This window comes from Alligator sinensis, unplaced genomic scaffold (assembly GCF_000455745.1).
Source record: "Alligator sinensis unplaced genomic scaffold, ASM45574v1 scaffold1902_1, whole genome shotgun sequence".
In the NCBI taxonomy this organism is placed as follows: Eukaryota; Metazoa; Chordata; order Crocodylia; family Alligatoridae; genus Alligator; species Alligator sinensis.
In genome coordinates, this window is record NW_005843416.1 from 16,408 (window position 1) to 32,071 (window position 15,664).

At 52.5% G+C, this 15,664-nt stretch overlaps 1 protein-coding gene across 1 annotated transcript in view; it reads right to left on the minus strand.

The window, feature by feature from the left end:
- The window catches only part of LOC102369018, a 41,785-nt gene that overhangs the window by 16,401 nt on the left and 9,720 nt on the right, over window positions 1-15,664 (minus strand). The window contains exons 6-14 of the mRNA XM_025195160.1: window positions 12,232-12,333; window positions 11,214-11,647; window positions 10,880-11,075; window positions 10,105-10,265; window positions 8,948-9,074; window positions 6,551-6,667; window positions 4,086-5,093; window positions 1,550-1,624; window positions 580-603 (exon numbers count right to left, since the gene is read on the minus strand). Coding sequence (XP_025050945.1) covers window positions 580-603; window positions 1,550-1,624; window positions 4,086-5,093; window positions 6,551-6,667; window positions 8,948-9,074; window positions 10,105-10,265; window positions 10,880-11,075; window positions 11,214-11,647; window positions 12,232-12,333 — 2,244 coding nt within the window. The remainder of the gene's footprint in view (window positions 1-579; window positions 604-1,549; window positions 1,625-4,085; window positions 5,094-6,550; window positions 6,668-8,947; window positions 9,075-10,104; window positions 10,266-10,879; window positions 11,076-11,213; window positions 11,648-12,231; window positions 12,334-15,664) is intronic.

Here is a 15,664-nt window from a genome sequence, read left to right on the forward strand (position 1 = left end):
AGAAAGGTCTTGTGTGCCTCCGCCCCTGCTCCACCACTTCCTCCCAGCATTGCAGAGATTAACTGCCTCGCTGCCACCGTGCCACAGAGCCTGAGCCCTTGCTCCCAAACCCCCGCCACCCCCCCCGCCGAGATGGACCAAGCAGCACCCAGGCCTGGCCTGGAGCCCCCGAACCCTCTGCATGGCCGCAGCCACCTCCCCTGCTCCTTACATTTGTAACAAGGGGGATTTTGGAGTAAGGGGGAGGCTCTCGGAGGGGAGAGAAGAGGAGAAATGATTTAGGAGCGTTTTGGATGAGCCTGAAGGTGGTTCATTATTCCCAGTTCCTTATTCCCAGGGTGTGTCTACACCTGCATTTGGGTGCACCTAAATTTAATGCGCATTAGCTTAATGCAATTTAGGCTCATGTCTACACACGCATGCCTTAAAGCTCATTCACGCCACGTGCGCAGACTGACGTGAGACTCAAGTTAGTCCCAAGTCAGTCCATACACAGCATTAATGTGCCTTAATGCATCGACACGTGCATTAATGTGCTTTAGCTATTTGTGCCCAAATCTGATACCTGCTTTTGCATACCTGTTGGCTGCATGGTGCCCACGCCTGCAAGAGAGGAGACAATAGTGGATTTTTATCACTGGTGGGGGGAATCCAGGAGTGCACCCCATTGCCCCAGTGCTGCACCCTCTAGGCTCACCCACACAAAGGAGCCACGTGGTTGTCCAGGCCTACCCTCAAATGGTGCAGGGAGTGAGCTGGCTCTTGAAACAGCCTCCAAGGCTATATCCGCACTGCAACCCAACAAGCTTGGAAAAAACCTATTGAAGCATCATCTTTGCTTTATGCATGCATTGTTCCAGGGGGTGGCTTGACTGCACCCCGTAACTAGTTTTTTTTTTCCAAATAAATTATTCTAACCATTTCACTGGACTTCACTTTTGATATTTTAAATTGGAACAACATGGGCATTTAAAAAACCATTCAGTCTTATAACTCTCTCTCTGGGGCCAGGAGGAAGGGCAGACCCTTGAGTCTCTGAGCTGTTCCAGCTCCTTGGAAAACCAACCTGAAAGCAAGAGAAAGAGGGGACTCTGGCACTCGCACTCCATTCACTGGCCCATGAGCTCACATCAGTCTCTGGCCCCTTCTACACATTACATATATTTTGCATTTGACGGCTGAATCATGCAATACATTTAGACTGCCCATACGTGCAAAGTACTGGTAAGACTAGCCATGAGTGCAAAGCAATGGTTACACAGGTGGCTGATGAATTGCTCCATAATTTAGCTTGGCCGCAGGTGACAAGTAATGATCGTGCCATAAAAATGGCCATCCAGGTACAAAAACAGCCAACCCGCTATGAAGTTCCTGTGGGAAAATGTGGAACAACTTTGTAGCTGGTTTGCATCTAACTTTAGTGTAAACGCAGACTTTTGGTGTTACAAAGCATCCACATGCCCTTGGCCCAGGTCATACTTTGCTGCTGCTCCCTGCCCTGCCTTAAAGCTGCCTTCTCCTGGCAATTCTCCCTGGTCCTCTGACTCACCGCAGGCTGAGGGCATTTCTGGGATGCAGAAGGCAAAGTTGCCTGGGCCAGGGGACTTGTCTTCTGGAGCAGCCCCTAGGGGCTGAGGGCAAGGGGATGTAGGTCAGGAGTGAGAGGCACTGGTAGGGCAGGAGGGTGGGGGTCTGTGGGTCAGGGTGAGGGGCATCACAACAAGGGCTGGGTGGGGCAGGGGACCGTGGCTTGAGAGTGAGGGGCACTGGCATGGCTTGGGGGAGCAGGGGGCTTCAGAGATCGGGATCAGGGCCCAAAATGCTGTGCAGGAAGGACTGGATGCTGCAGGGCTGAGGCCAGAGCAAGCTGACCCCTCTGCAAGGAGCGGGCAGGCAACCTAATGAAGGATAGGCAATGCTACCCACAACCAGAATGTAATCTTTAACTGTACCTAGCCCTATCCCTAATCTCTCCCCACCCCTACCAAAACCCTTACCCTCATGATACTCCTAACCCCATTTCTTTCCTTCACCTCTAGCCTTTTCCCTGATTGATGGGGCCAGCTGTCTTCACAGGCAACTTCTCCAGGGCAGTGGTGGAAACAGGGAAGGTGAGCAGGCTCCACTGCCCTCTGGGCATGGGGCTCAGTGTGGAAGCACTGCCCGGGTGCTCCAAGGTCCAGAGGGACAGGTTAAAATGCTGGGGAAGCTGTGTTTTTTTCCTGCATGGTGATCAGAGAAGTTACCAAGTGGGGGGTCTGTACACTACCTGGTGCAGCCCCAGTCTTAGCCCATACGGTACCTAGCATGTAGGTGAGAGCGGTAGGTAGATGTCCCAGCAGTGGGCAGTCATCGTGACTCACTGATGAGGGACCCCACAAATGTGGCAGTCCTTGTGCCAGACTCTGACGTGCCAGGGTCACCACCGATTACACAGCTGGACATTGCAGGATGGGGATTAGCTGATGGACCAGAGACCTGAGGTATCCAGCCCCCTCCCACCCACAACTCCCCACTCCCCTCCCAGAGAAGCCAGGTGTCCCCAACTCACCCTGCTCCAACCCACCAGAGCTCACTGACGATTCCTTACAGCTTCATTGCGTCCCTTACCCTGGAGTGAAGATGCAGCCAGCTCTGGGGCGAGCAACAAGAAGAAGGCTGCATATAATGTCTAACAGGCAGGGTTTGGATACATCTTATGTCACCTGTTTGAAGAGTACCTCATTCACCTCCTCCTGCTGGCCTAGAACAAATCCCCCCCATTATATCAATGCTGCATCATTCCCCTTTCATCGCCACCCAAATGTATTTTGTTTTGCTGTCTTCTTGGATGTGCTTTTGATGTGCAAGGCAACTCCACCACCTCTTCTCTCAGCCCCATCCTTCTGAAACAAAGCATTAACTCTCAGTCATCATGTCTACACAAGACAATTACTGCGCATTAGCCTAATAACACTGTGCAGTAGCATGTCACAGCTCAAACCGTGCTAATAGCCTACTGTGCAGTGTTATTAGGCTAACGTGCAGTAAGCATCACTAAATAGCTGTGCCGGCACTACTGAGCAGGAACTCTAGATACTGTGCATTTAGTTAGTACTTTATTAAGCGAATACTAAACTAAATGCACAGGATCTATGGAATCAGAACTTGTGGTAGAGGCAATATCTTTTATTAAACCAACCAGGTTTCTGCAAAATAAATTCTTTAATTGCACGATTTTGGGCACAAGTATCTAAAGCGCATTAATGAATGTGTAGACGAACCCATTGCTGACATTTCAGCCACAAGAGCTGTCCCACCAGGTCTTTGTGATACCAATATGATCACAGTTACTTTCACAGGCTGCAGCTTCCAGCTCATCTTGCTTATTCCTCCTGGTTTTCACATCCACATATATGCTGTTCGACCCAGGGGAGGAATGGGCTATCTTGGCAGGCAACAAGCAAAGCAGTGAACAGCAAGGATGGCGGTGGTGGGCAGGAGCTGTTTGAGACAAAGTGATGAAGAAGAGAGGATAGTTGGGGCTGGTCCTGCTTTGAGCAGGGGGTTGGACTTGATCTCAGGAGGTCACATCTAGTCCAACCCCCTACTCAAAGCAGGACCAGCCCCAGCTACATCATCCCAGCCAAGGCTTTGTCTAGTCGGGTCTTAAAAACCTCCAAGGATGGAGATTCCAGTTGAACGATGACCTCCGGAGGTCCCTTCCAATCCTTATTTTCTATGAATCTATGATTTATCGATATTCCCCTTGTCCTGTATCAAGTGTCTTGTCCAACCTGGTCCAGACCCAGTAGCCCTGCTCTGTTGATGTGCAACTTGATAAGACAATCGAGGAAGGTACAAAACAGAGCGCAACAGTAATGTCCTAATGCCAGAGACAAGAGTAGCAAGGGTCACCTTGCTGTGCATACGTGTGGTAGCCTGGGACTGGGATCCAAAGCAGGATATCTAAGTTCAGGCTTTTATCTTCTATGCACCTTGTCTCCATTAGTTAACCCTGGTACTGTTGTCTTCTCTGTGCAAGCTACAGCCACCAGTGGGGAAAACCCCCTTATTGAACAAGAGGAGGAATAGGGGGCATTAACATCCAGGTGTGTGGCTCCCCTCTCCATTGCAAAGGGAGGATGGAAGAAGCTGTCCCCTGGTCTTGTCTTGGTGGGTTCGCTGGTGCTTCGTCAAGCCGGCGCTCTGACGGAAACGCTTCCCGCACTCCCCGCAGCCGTACGGCTTCTCCCCCGTGTGCATGCGCAGGTGCTTGGTAAGCGTCGAGTTGTGGGTGAAACTCCTCCCACACTGGCTGCAGGAAAACCTTTTCTCCCCCGTGTGCACCAGGAGATGCCTTGTGAGCGTGGAGCTCTTGGTGAAGCTCCTCCCGCACTGGGAGCAGGAGAAGGGCTTCTCACCAGTGTGCACGCGCAGGTGGCCCGTGAGCGTCGAGTTGTCACTGAAGCTCTTCCCGCACTGCCGGCAGGAGAACGGCTTCTCCCCTGTGTGCACGCGCCAGTGTTTTGTCAGCGCGGAGTTCTTGGTGAAGCTCTTGCCACACTGGGGGCACGAGAATGGCTTCTCCCCCGTGTGCACGCGCGTGTGCACCTGGAGATGATACCGCCTGGTGAAGCTCTTGCTGCATTCGTTGCAGCGGTACGGCTTGTCCCCCACGTGCATGCGCTGGTGGATTTGGAGGTCGCTCAGGGAGATGCAGCTCTGCCTGCACTCGGGGAAGAGACAGGAGCTCTGTCCTGGTTCTCTCCTCTGTTGCCGGATGAGATGGTCTTTTTCTTGGAAGCTGCTCCAGTTCTCGACACAGGGGTAGGCCTTCTCCCTTCCCAGGGGTCCCCTGTGAGCTCCAAGTTCCTGGAGGTCCCCAAAGCTCTTGCCACAGTCTCCACATATATAGGACCCATGCCCACTCTGAACCCTGCCCTTGGGGCTCTTCAGGTCTCTCAGCCCTTCAAATCCTTCTGTGCACGCAGGGCTCCTGTGGGTCTCCGCTGTTCTCCGTCCTTGTTGGATGGGGAGCTGGTTTCTAGCTGGAAACAGCTTCAGGTTGGCAGGAGACTGATGCTCAGCTCTGCTCAGTGTCCCAGGATCTGCTGGGTGGAGAAGGGAGTGCAGAAATTAGTCCCTGTCCCACTGGCAAAGGGAAACCAGTGCCATTTCCCTGTCCTGGGTTGTTCCCAAGTGTATGGCTGGATCCTAGTAACTCTATGAGAAAGAGGAGTCCCGTTACCACTGGACTCCGGGCCGCAAGTAGGATAGCTTTTAATGCTTGTGCTGCAAGGTGGAGCAGAAAGCAGGAGTCCTGGGGGACACAGTGAGCTGTTTCTACCTGGCCAAGCACAAAAGCTTGTGAATGACACCTACAACTGGAAGACCGTCCCTACAACGTGAGGTCTTAAGTGCTGCCTTCATGCTCCTGAAAGTTATGGAGGGGAGCTTGAAGTTAACCTCAGCAATAGGAGCAGATCAGCAGGCAGCAGAGCTCCTGCCTGCCCCAGCCAATGCTTCTGCAGATGTCAGACCATGGTCTCAAACACAGCGTGCTCATCCCAGGCTGCCACCTCCCCAGCTAAGCATACCAGCTGGATGCAGGTGGCCAGTGCCCTCCATCTGGGCCTAGCCACCTGCCCACTCCATGCCACCACAGCGGCCGGCCAGAGTCAACTGGCCTTTCCCTGCTTCCAGTATAAACCCCTGACTCGGAAAAGAAAGTATCCAGGCAACCCTGGCTTGTGTCTCTGATTGATGCCTCTGCTCCCTGCCTCGGCTCATCCTCAGACCCCACAGTCTGCCTGATCTTTCAGCTTCCCAACCTGGCCTCCTCTTCAACCCGACACCCAGCTGGACCTCTTGGCTACTCGACACGAGGCTCAGGGGTCCCCTCTGCCTTCTGACTCTGCACCCGGATCAGCCCTCCAGTTCTCTGGATTAATCTCCTGACTTCTGGCATCAGGGCTTCCCAACATTTGGACTGGGTACGCTCCTCCTGACCCCAGTTGCTGCCCCACAGGACTCGAGTTTCTCCCAGACCTGGCTGCCTACAACCTGGCATGACTGCCAGCTTGGATAGCTGCCTTGTAGCATTTCCAACCAGACGGCATTGTGGAGGTAAAGCCACCTTGCACTGGAGGATCAGCTTTCACACCATTGAGTGAAGATGGACATTGAAGCCCACAAGTACCTGATTTGTGCATACAATTGAAACAATTGGCCCAAGCATTGTGCGACTCCCTTTCTTCTGCATGAGAGCCCCTTAGCAAGGGGTCTGGGGCTCAGTCTTCAGAGAGAAAGGAGAGGGGAGCCATTTCTGAAGGGGTGATGGGGGTTTTCATGTCCCAAGAGCCCTAATCAGGGGAGAAGGGAACAGTTGCCTGTCCCCACATCACAGATGGTGCAAAGTGGGACACACAGCTGTACCAGGCTGAGACATTTGGGGTCAAGACCTTGTGGAAGAAGGTCAGGACTGATTTTCAGGTTTCCAGCTCTCTCTGTCACTGTGGGGACTGAGTGGCATTGAGTTTGTGAGGGGCAGGGGAGCGCCAAGACTCACCTGGGGACAGGCCCTCAGACCATGAGGTTTCTCCAGGTTCCTCATCTTCACCCACCCAGAGCTCCACCTCCCCTCGCTGGATGCGGCAGATTAAGTCTGGGGTGGCACCTTGATATCCTGTTGGGGGAAATGAGGAAAGGGTGAAGTTTGGTGACCCTCCAGCCAGTACCTGCGTGGGATTTGGGGAGCAGACCCAATAGACTCAACCAGCCTAATAGGAACTCAAGAGTGAACGTAAGGTGAACATTTAAGGTCCAAAAGACCTTCAGGAGATGATGGCTCCTGTCACCCAACTCGGTGAAAAAATGGTCACATGAAATAAGGCACGAATCATTCAGGAGTACGCACAGGACATGCATGTCACAGTAGCACCACAGAACATGTGTAGACATGCAGTGGTCTGTGATGTACTAATGAAGAAGAAAGAGGAAGCTTTTCTATATGTTCAGGATACCAAATGGAAAAGAGAGAGATCAAACACGCTCCTGAATGGACATCATTTATCCTATGCATAATTCCACGCAGACAAGTGGAAACGGGTTTATTCTCATTGACGGTTCACAGGGTTGAGTCCTGGAAGTGAAGAGTCAACGACAGGTTGACAGCGAGGAAAACCTGTATGAAGGAGAAAAATGACTTAACCAGTAGTCAAAAACGAAGGAAAATGTCATTACAATCACACTCGAGAGGAGCACACATGAACGATCATTAGTTCGGTGTTCGGAAAGCAGCGTGAAAGAAATCCTCAGACACGTTAAAGAAGAATAAGCCGCTATACTTGTTTTTTGTAGATCCAGAAAAAAATGTTTAAGCAGGGTCACGACACCAGTCAGAACAAGCGTGGGAAATAAAGATCCTTTGGAAGTGAATATTGGGTTTCACCGAGGGCTCTGCACTGAGCTGACTTCTTTTTATGAGTTGGCAGGCACCAACGTACATGGCCAACGCTATGGGTTTCATGAAGTTTGCAGGTGACTTCCTGACACACAGAGAGATTTTAGGAGGACCAGAAAACTTTAAAGAATGGCTGTCTGAGCTTGATCATGGGTCCCAAATAAATACAGTGAAGCCAGAAGCTGGGGAGAAGAGATTTGAGAGAGGACTATGGGTTGAAACGTGCAATGATGCTTTGTTAGAAGTATCTTGGCTCCATTGCAGGCATGCGTGTCATCACAGCAGTGATTTTCAATCAGGGTCTTAGCACCCTTAGGTGCATATGCATAATTCACAAGCGATCTTTCAATGGGAATTCATGGTGTTAACAATGTTCGGCCCTGCTGTGATCTTTCTGGGGTCTTTACAGCAGAAGAAAAGCTTTCTGCTGGTGGATGGTTTCTCCCCTGAGAAGGGCAGGGCGTAAGAACTGCAATGTATTGGGTCAAACTATAGATCTTTCTTGCCCAGGCTCCTGTGTCGCATCCCGGCACAGAGCGGATGCTGAAAGGCGGACTGAAATAGCATGACCAGGGTTGTCTCCCAATTGCAACCTCTGGCATTTCAGGTCCGGGAAGTTTGGATTCAGAGGCTGTACCCTTCACTCTCTTACTCAATAGCTGCAGATGCCCTTTTCCTTCAAGTCCACTCCCTCGTTGAATCTGGCTAAACTATCAGTGTCCGCAACATCTTGCGGCAATGAGCCCCACCTTTAAAGACATGCTGCGTGAAAAATAAAATAACAGAAAATAAGAAGGAAGTTCTACACTCACTACCTATTCATTTTATTTTACGATTGCCCCTTGCTTTCAGAGTTCGTTCCAGCAGGAGAATTGCTGTAATATTTTTCTGCAGTCAAAAAACAGGTGATAACTAAGAGATAGCATTGTCCAAGGTCTGCCTTGCATTTAAAAAGGCCGAGACTCACGACACGAGAGAATGAGCGGAGGAAATGGAAAAGCTCAGTGTTGCAGCAGCAGCAGGTGTGGCAACACCTCCATTCACTTCAGTTGGCTGATAGCCGGAGGAGGAGAAAGCACTGAAATGCTGAAGCTGGACTAGTTAAATGTTTGGACACGACACAATAGGCAAGAGAATGAGGAAGTCAGACTCGTTCTCCAAATAAGAGCCGTTGGTGAATTTGTGTGCACAACGAATTAGGCACGATATGAACATGATGGGAAGGCAAAGGGAGATCATTTTGCAAAGCGGTATCGGAATACAGAAGCACCACAGCAGGAGCTGGAAAAATGGGCATGGCCGAGCAAAGGCAGCTGGATCCAGTAAAGGAGATATCCATATGAAATAGGAAAAGCCTGAGTGCTGATAAAGCAGTTGGGAGGAAGTGGGTTTAACCAACCAGCTAAAAGTTGATGAGGACAAAACTGCAAGAAAAAAAGGGAGAAGGCAGCAACACATCTGAGCTCAACCCACGCCAGGGAGAAGCAAGACCCAGAGCTTTACCCAGGGAAACGAGGGCTTGGTAATTCCTCAGCATCTGGTCCTGGTACAGCCCCTTGTCTCCATCGTCCAGCAGCGCCCACTCCTCCCGGGTGAAGTGCACGGCCACGTCCTCAAAGGCCTCCGGGAGCTGCAAGCACAAGGGTAACACCATCGGATCCCCACAGCCCTGACCCATGCCTGACCTACAAAGATGGGCACCCTTCCCCATGCCAGGGTGGGATGCAACATTTCCCATTGCACAGCTGACATGCAAGGGGGACACAGCTCTGCTCCACAGGCAGAGGAGCTCATGGATGGGCTTTAGCCCGTGGGGCAGCTACTCTCTCTCATGGCATAGGCTGCTTCACCAGCAGAGAGACCGTCGTGCAGGGCATGCAGAGTCTGCCCTGGAAAAGCTTTTCTCATAGCTGTGACTCACAGGGACAACCCCCTGCCTGGAGGAATTGATCCTCCTCCACCAGGCACCTCCCTAGGAAACTCCAGGGCCTTGTATGCTGAGGTCGGAAATCTGCCTCTCCTTCCAATGTGGCTTCTGGAGTCGGGAGCTCAGCAGGGCCTAGAGCAGCAATTCCTAAACCGAGGGTCGCAATCCCAAATGGGGTTGCATCAGCAGCACATGGGGCCATGGGGGGCTGTGGGTTGGGAGTGAGGGGTCATGCTGAGAAAATAGGGCCATAAGTGGGGTCATGATGAGGGCAAGTTTGGGGAGCACTGAAAGCTGGAATGGCCTGTCCCCATGCAACACGGGATACCTCTCTGCTGAATTTCTACCTCAGCAAGGGCATCTGTGCTTCCCAGCCCTGGATGCACCAGAGGGAACTTGCTGGGTTCAGCTGCAGCGGCCACCAACCCATGCCTTTTGGCGCTGCCTGGGGGTCACAGAGCACCCAGAGGGGCTGTCATGCTGTGCACAATCTGACAATGTTGTGTTGGATCGGTTTTTCGAGGCAGCGTTTCTAGGAGTAGGAAGTCCTAGCTCCGCTGACTCTGACCAGGCACCCTAGGAGCAAGCTCCTGCTCTGCCAGAGGCTTCTCGCCTGGCTCAGGGGGGATGCAGCCCCAGGCACCAATGCATCTTCGAGTCTCCCCACTCCCCCAAACTCCTGTCTCCTCCCAGCTGCACTCACATCTCCAACTGCAGCTAGTGCCTGGCTCACCTCCTGTTTTGGAGGCCTGCCCTGTCTCTTCTGCAGCTGGCCAGGCTCAGGTGTCAGGGATCCCCTCTCTCCCAGTCTCCCTGGGGACACTGTCAGCAGCTCCAGGTTTGCAGGCCCTTCCTCAGGACATTGCTCCTCCACCTTGCTTAGGGTTGCTGCACCTGTTGGGTGGGGAAGGAAACCCACTGTTATTCCCATGCTGGCAAGCACCTTCTCCCAACGTGTGGAAGAAGAGTAAGAAGGATGAGTCCAAGTCCCACAGCTTTTAATAGACCTCCCCAGCCAAAAAGTTGGAGACAAGTCCCAGGGATTCAGAGTGGTGATCAGAGCATCAAGTCAGAGCCAGCACGGGTACCGCTGGCTGCCTCCTTTTTAAAGGACCTTTTTAAAGGTCTTAGCATTCAGCTCATCCAGCGAGCCTTTCTTCTGCAGCTCTCCCACAAGTGCTCCTGCTCACGTAGCTCCTATTTCCCCTCCTTGAATCCTCCGCTCGCGCTCGGACCGATGCTGCACTGGGGTCGGGCTGGCATTTCCCCCTCCCGTGACTTCTCTTGGTGGCAATACAAAGGCAAACAAGATGCAGGGTTTTTCTGCTAGATGCAGCAAACACGTGATAAAAAATGGCCAGGGTCCCTCATCCGGAATGCTGCCCGCTAGTAGAGAGCGTGGCCGTGGTTATACAGATTTGGGCTCTGTCCCATAGGCAGGGACAGAGATGCAGCCTGAGCGCTGGGCAGCCACTCGAGCACCAAGACCGAGGCCCCTGCCACATCACCTGATTCCCACCGAGGTGGGGGCTCGTCTTTTGGGACATCAGGCCCTGAAGTTTCACCGCATCCCGGCTTCTCCAGGGGCAGGTGCTCAGGAGGTGGCTGTGACTCTTGTGGCTGGGAGCCGAGAGGTTCCCACAGTGCCCCAGCACTTCCCATCTTGTCTGAGGCTGTGTCCTTGACCTTCATGCACACTGTGACCTGGGGACAAGACAGACAAGTCCCTTGGGAGAGATGGGGTGGGATTGAGGCTCCCCCAAACACAAGGAGATTCAGCCATCCCTTCCAGCATGTGGAGACGGGGAGGCAGCATCGATGAGCAGGGTGAAATGCTCTCACCTGGAGGGTCTCGTCCTCCGCCGACCCCAGTTGAAACCACTCAGCCATGGTCACAGCCTCCACGCTGTGCCCCCACTCCCAGCTCTGCGTCTCCCGGGGCAGGATGGCCAGGAACTGCTCCAGCACCACCAGCTCCAGCATCTGCTCCTTGCTGCGGCGCTGGGGCTCCAGCCAGCGCTGGCACAGCTCCCGCAGGCGGCTGTGAACCTCCTGCGGCCCCGCGGCCTCCTGGTAGCGGAAGCACCGGAAGCGCCGGCGCCACATCTCCGGGGTGGGGACCTCGTCCCCCAGGGGCAGCTCTGGGTCCATCAGGGCTGGAAAGGGGGCTCCCAGATCTGGAGCTGGCATTAGCTCAGCAGTCATTTCCTTTGCCAGGGGAGGCCCAGCCCCAGCTCCTGCTACCCTGCTCTCACATGGGGGGCTGTCAGCAGCATCTGGCCGGTGGGAAAGGAGGCAACACAGATGTTAGCAGGCAACTGGGGAGCCAGGACCACAACCCATGGGCCAGCCCTGATGCAGGAAGCTGCCCTTGCCCTGGTCCTGCCAGCCCCACAACTCTCCAGAAGACCCCTCACACCCTCCCCCGGCTCCATGGGCAGCCTCAAGTCCACTGCCACATCCTCGCGGGAACCCACGTGGCTCGCAGCTCACCAGGGCCTCCCGTCAGCCCCAATTGGTTTGTCCACACAGGCCTTGGCTGCACTCCTGCTCTGCCCAAGAAACTCCCCCAAAGGCACTGATGTCCTTAGAAGCCATCACCTCCCCTATCCTGGCACATGGGAGGATGCCCGCCCTGCAGCCCCCAACCCAGCCTTGGCACCTGCTCTGCTGGGGACCCTCACTCCCCATCCGCAGCCCCCACCCCAGCCAGTGCCCCTCGTTCCCGACCCCCAGCCCTGCTGGTGCCCCAAACACAACCGACCTGCAGCTTCTGCCCCCAAACCAGCAGTGCCCCTCGCTCCCGACCCGCAGCCTCCGCCCCCAGACCAGCGGTGCCCCCCACTCCTGACCCACATACCCACCCTGTGGGAGCCAGGCCAGTCTCCGGGCTGCATCTCACTGAGCTCAGGCTGCAGATGGGAGTGCAGGACCTGGCCCGCCCCGGCTGCAGCATCACATCCTGCTCCGCCCCAAGCCCAGCAAGGCAGGGGGCACAGAGGCAGCGGTGGTGTGGGGGTCCCCGTGGCCCAGAGCCTCCTCTGCAGCCCCTGGGGCTTGCTCTGGCTCCGGTCCTGCAGTAGCTGTGCTTCCAGGGACGGGGCAGGCATTGCAGTGGGCAGTGGGTCAGGAGTGAGGGGCACCAGCAGGGCTGGGGGGCACGAGGGGTACCAGCAGTGCTGGGGGTGGTGGTGCCCAGGGGGTCTGTGTGCCCTGGGCACTGGGAGGTGCAGCCATGTGGCTGTGGGGCCCTGGGTATGTGCAGGGAATTGCAGGAGGGGCTGTGGGGGGTGGGGGGGTGGAAGTTGTGTCCAGCGTTGCCAACTCTCATGATTTTTGGTGTTAAAGTCTAAGTTTTGGGAATGTGAAAAACTGAACTCTTTCATAGATAGATAGATAGATGAGCTGAATTTCCTACTGGGACAAACTAACGATGCAGAGACAAACTGAGCCTCCTCCAAGGCCCCTGGAGAGCAAGGGGCTGTAGCAGGGGCTGAGGGCAGCCCCCCGGTCCCTGAGAACTTCACCTCCCACACACCGGCAGTTTTGAGCTTTCTAGACAAGAGTTAGTCCCAAGTCAGTCCACACGCACAGTGTTACTGCGCAGTAAGGCGTCTACACGTGCATTACTGTGCAGTCACTAATTGAGCGGAAATTTGATACCTGCAGGTATCAAGTTTACACCCAAGTCAGCATAAGTCGCTTTAATTACTGCACAGTACGGGTGCGCACATGTATATGTCATTTTTGGTTACAGTGCAGTGTAAATGTGCACGTGTAGATGTGCCCACTGACAGCCAAAACAGATGTGACCCAAGTGAATATTTTCTGATGGGCGGGGAAAAATATACTTTTATCCTGAAGTCTAAAATCTTTCACTGAAGACAGTTTGGAGCATCTTTCTTTTAAACCTTGAAGGGAAAGTGGCACCTCCTTCCCCAGGGAGTCTCCTAGAGTAGGATGGGGAGCAGACTGCAGACCTGAAATCCCCCCATGCCCATAACCTTCTCTAATAGCTACTGGTTCTGCCCTTTTTTCTGCCCCTCGGCCCATCTGAAAGCTGCCCCCACAGGACCTGGCATACAAGAAAGATGCCCCCCCAGGACCTGGCATATGACTGTAGGATCCATGGTAAAAATCAGGCAAAGTTAGGTCGCAGGAAAAGCTGCTTGAGAGTCAGAAACAGAAAACTTGTTCTTTCCAAAGCTTAATCAAGGCTGAAACCTGCCAACTTATGGTTTTTAAAAGCAAAATAATTTCTGGGAGTCAAAAAAAAATTAAAAGCAAGTGAGTTGGAAGAGTTAAACCAAGTTGCTGGCCCATGTTGCTTCTGTTCCTTACCCTATGAACACAAGAAAACCCAACCAAATTATTTTTTTCTAAAACTTTAGAGTTCAAAGACCTATAAATAGTATTGTGAAACACAGCAATTTAGAAATAATCACCAAAGGCATGCATTCATCATCGTTATGTATATTTTGGAAACATATTTAAATAGTTTTTTGGGGGGGAAAAGAAAACAATGCTGCCATAACCACAAATCTCATTCCACAAATACAAGGCAACACAATCAATAAAAAGACTGTTCAGGGTCCCCACTTTCACCTTACCAGCATTGCTTACCAACACCCTTTATCAAACTAATCCAAACAGTAGCCAATAATAACCTCAAACTTGGAATAACAGGGTCCCAGGAGCATTCACTGTCATAGCCTCCTAAATGTGTCCCCAAACTGTTTTTCAGTGGGCATGTCTACACGTGCGCTTTAATGCATAGTAGCTTATTCTACTGTGCATTAAAAATGTGCTAATGCACTAATGCACAGTAAAAAATTGGCTACTGCACATTAAGCATCACTAAAAAAAGCGTGTGCTTTCGCTACTGTGCATTAGGACAACCTAATGTGCATTTATTTAATACCTTACATTAGAGGTACAACATTTAATGCGCTTTTTGCTACTGAGCATTAATGAATGTGTAGACACGCCCAAGTTTTCCTTTCCTTTTCGAGTTTGTAGGGCTGCCAGAATGGGATGCTCCTGCACTTAGTACCGGGTTGAGTTGAAGCTTTCAGGTGTGATATTTATTGCCGGGAGGGGGAGGCATCCTCTAGCATCCAGGCTAATCCTGGCTGGGAGACTTGGATTGTGAACACAGTACTAGTAGCTGGGGCATGAGATTCCCCTTCATTTCAGAGTGGCTGCAGTCATAGCGGGCACCGCAGCAGACATCTTTTAATTTGGATAATTTTGCACTTAGTCATTAACTTCTTAACCCCTTGCTAAGATTTTGCACAAGACCTCTTTCCATCCCCCATGCCCACTCTCAAGAGGGAATCATTGTGGCCCCTTAGGGAGCTTGTCTTGGGCATTTAGGGCACTTATGCATGTGCCCGATGCATGCTCTGACACCTTCTGTTCAGGGTCCCCACTTTCTAATTAGCAGACTAGATTAATTAGAAGGTTCCAGCAGCCTTTGCATATGTGCATTCAGTGTCCCTGTGTTTCAAAGCAGTAGTGGGGGCACTTTCACTAAAGCTCATTGAACAAGCTTTAGTTAAAGCACCTCCGCTGCCATTTTGAAACGCAGGGATGCTGACTACACGAGATGCTGTGAGCATTTTAATTAAGAGCATCTCTCAGGAGCTGCTCTAATTAACCCCCCTCCCCAGAGCGTGTGTAAAGATACACTTTGATGGTGGAGTGTGCTGGAGCCTGTTAACACTTCTTGAGGGTGTGCACAAGTAGCCATTGGGAGCTATTTTAATAGAACGGATGCACAAGGGCAGCAGCTGTTGCATTCTAGCTTTTAGGTGTGAATGTGCTGAGAACAATACAAACTAGCCCATTTGACCACAATAGCAAGCAAAAGCCTGAATCGGTGTTGCAGCTGGGAGTGAATTGGTTGCATTTGAATCATTCTTAGGTCATTCACTCCCTGGCCCCTTCACCAGAGTTTTGCACAGGCACAAAACCTTGGGAGCGACCGGGTCAGTCTGCAAGCTCGTTTTTTCTGGAGCATTCGCATCCAAATCCTTTTGGGTCACTTTATGCGACTAACTCCACCCAGCTCCTTTCCCACTGAAAGGCCAGCAACACAGCTGAGACACAGCACACCCTCGGCTCTGTGCCTCTAGGCGCCCCAGGACCTCTGGAAGTCGTACCTCTCATTTATCAGTCATTAAAACATGCTTCTTTCCAATCACACATCAGACTGTCCCTCCCTTGGCCCCACAGACCTGCCACTGCCCGCCTCCAACCCAATCTCCAGTCCAGGGACCTTTCTAATTTTG